Below are 1,727 nucleotides of genomic sequence, written 5' to 3'. Positions count from 1 at the left end.
CCTCAGGACCCAAAGCCCTCATAGTGGGGAGCAAAGGCTGCAGCGAAGCCAAGACAAAGGATTCCAAGAACTTCTCCATGTACTCGGAGCCCCCCGGAGTTTTTGTCGCCTCCTATGCCCATTTCTGCTCCTCTGACGGGTGCAACAATGCAGGCAGTACCAGGGTGCTGCTGGACTCCCTCCCTCGTCCAGGTATTGGAACTTGGAGGGCTGGGGTGGGGGCGGGGGAGGGACCAGGTACATGAAGAGATAGGTGCCCAGAGACTCTGAGGCTCAGAAAGGGTGCTGCAGCTGGGAGCACAGCCAAGCACCCCGACCCTCTCTCTGCTCTCCAGGTTTTCAGGCCCTGGGACACTTCCAGTGTCCCGTCTTCGTGGACGTCAATGCTTTATATCCTGGTGACTCTGAAAGTGTCACCTGCCCTAAGGGCAATACTCATTGTTATAGAGGTTTCCTTCTACTCAGTGGAGGTGAGTGCTGAAGGCCAGGTCCCAAGGATGAAGGTTTGGGGGCCTGCATTCCCTGGCCCTGCAGTGAGGAGGTGCTGGAGGCCCTGACTCAAGGTCTTAAGGGTAAAGACGGGAAGGGAGGTAGAGTCTGGGATTCCTGGGTCTTAGGAATTTAAGTGTGCACTATTTTGAGCCCTCTCTGATTCCATTTCCATTCTTTAGGTGGGCTGTCTGCCACAATTGGCATTCAGGGCTGCATGGCCCAAACTTACCTGATGAACCATATCCAGAATATTGGGGAGTTGACTGCATCTGAGTATGCTGTTACGCTTACTTTCCCTGCTGGAGCTCCGCCTCCCCCCACCCTGGCTTGGGTGGTGGGGCTGGGTCTGTCCGTAGCCCTTTGGTATGGGGTACCCTTACTGCTGACTCCATTTCCCCATGACTCTTAGCCTCTGCTCATCCCGTGTACCCAACCCTCTCTCTGGCCTTATAACCAGACACTGAGTTAGTGTCCCATCGTCTCCATGACTTCCCAGGCAGCTACACGCTCACACGCTCTGTGGCCTGATAACAACACATGGAAGGGCCTGGGAGACGCTCGCCTGGCCCTGTGGGAGCATGAACACTGAAGCAAGGGCCACTAGTGTCTGATAAATAAAGACATCGTTTTTCCTCCCAGTGCTGTGGTTTCTCTATGGGGGATGTAGCGGGGCATGGGGCCTGGCATGGGGAGGAGGGGAGTCCAGTGAGGGAGTCACCATCTCAGGCCAGTCCTTCACTGATCTGCCGCACGTCTCTGGTCCAACTCGGGTGATAGCACAGCCTTCAGGGTGCTGCAGTCAAAGGCATTTGGGAATCGCCGTGACCTGGGCGGTGAAGGTGCGCTTCGACCACTGAGGCTTCTGTCTTAGGAGTCCGGCTCCCAGCACAGACGAGGACTCACTTCACTTGAGTTACTTGACATAAGGGTTTGTGTGAAGTGGGAAAACAAGAGGGTGTCACAGTGTCCTGAGGCTGGTGCCGCAGGGTCTGCCGTTGTCACCCTAGGCCTGGAAGGCTCCGGAGAAGCCATGACCATTGCTAGAATCTGGGGTGAGGGGAGGTCAAGAGGTAGCTGACTGACAGGAGCTCAGTGAAATAGGATCTCAGGCTGAGTCCTCAGTCCAGACCACAGTTACTCTGTAGGGAGGGAGCTGGGCAATTAGTCCTCCAGCCTCACTCATTGTCAGCCCTCTGCTCTCCGGTTGGGGCTCCCCACTGACTGCACCAGCTGGA

The 1,727-nt window shown here is 56.1% G+C and overlaps 1 protein-coding gene across 1 annotated transcript in view; it reads left to right on the top strand.

The window, feature by feature from the left end:
• The window catches only part of CD177 (CD177 molecule), a 14,328-nt gene extending 13,204 nt beyond the window's left edge, over window positions 1-1,124 (top strand). Inside the window, exons 5-7 of the mRNA XM_011368104.1 lie at window positions 7-192; window positions 336-470; window positions 672-1,124. Coding sequence (XP_011366406.1) covers window positions 7-192; window positions 336-470; window positions 672-901 — 551 coding nt within the window. The 3' untranslated portion in view covers window positions 902-1,124. The remainder of the gene's footprint in view (window positions 1-6; window positions 193-335; window positions 471-671) is intronic.
• Window positions 1,125-1,727: the final 603 nt, after the last annotated feature.

The sequence above is a fragment of the Pteropus vampyrus genome, unplaced genomic scaffold, assembly GCF_000151845.1.
Source record: "Pteropus vampyrus isolate Shadow unplaced genomic scaffold, Pvam_2.0 Scaffold138, whole genome shotgun sequence".
NCBI lineage: Eukaryota > Metazoa > Chordata > Mammalia > Chiroptera > Pteropodidae > Pteropus > Pteropus vampyrus.
This window is presented reverse-complemented; position numbering and strand designations above follow the sequence as displayed.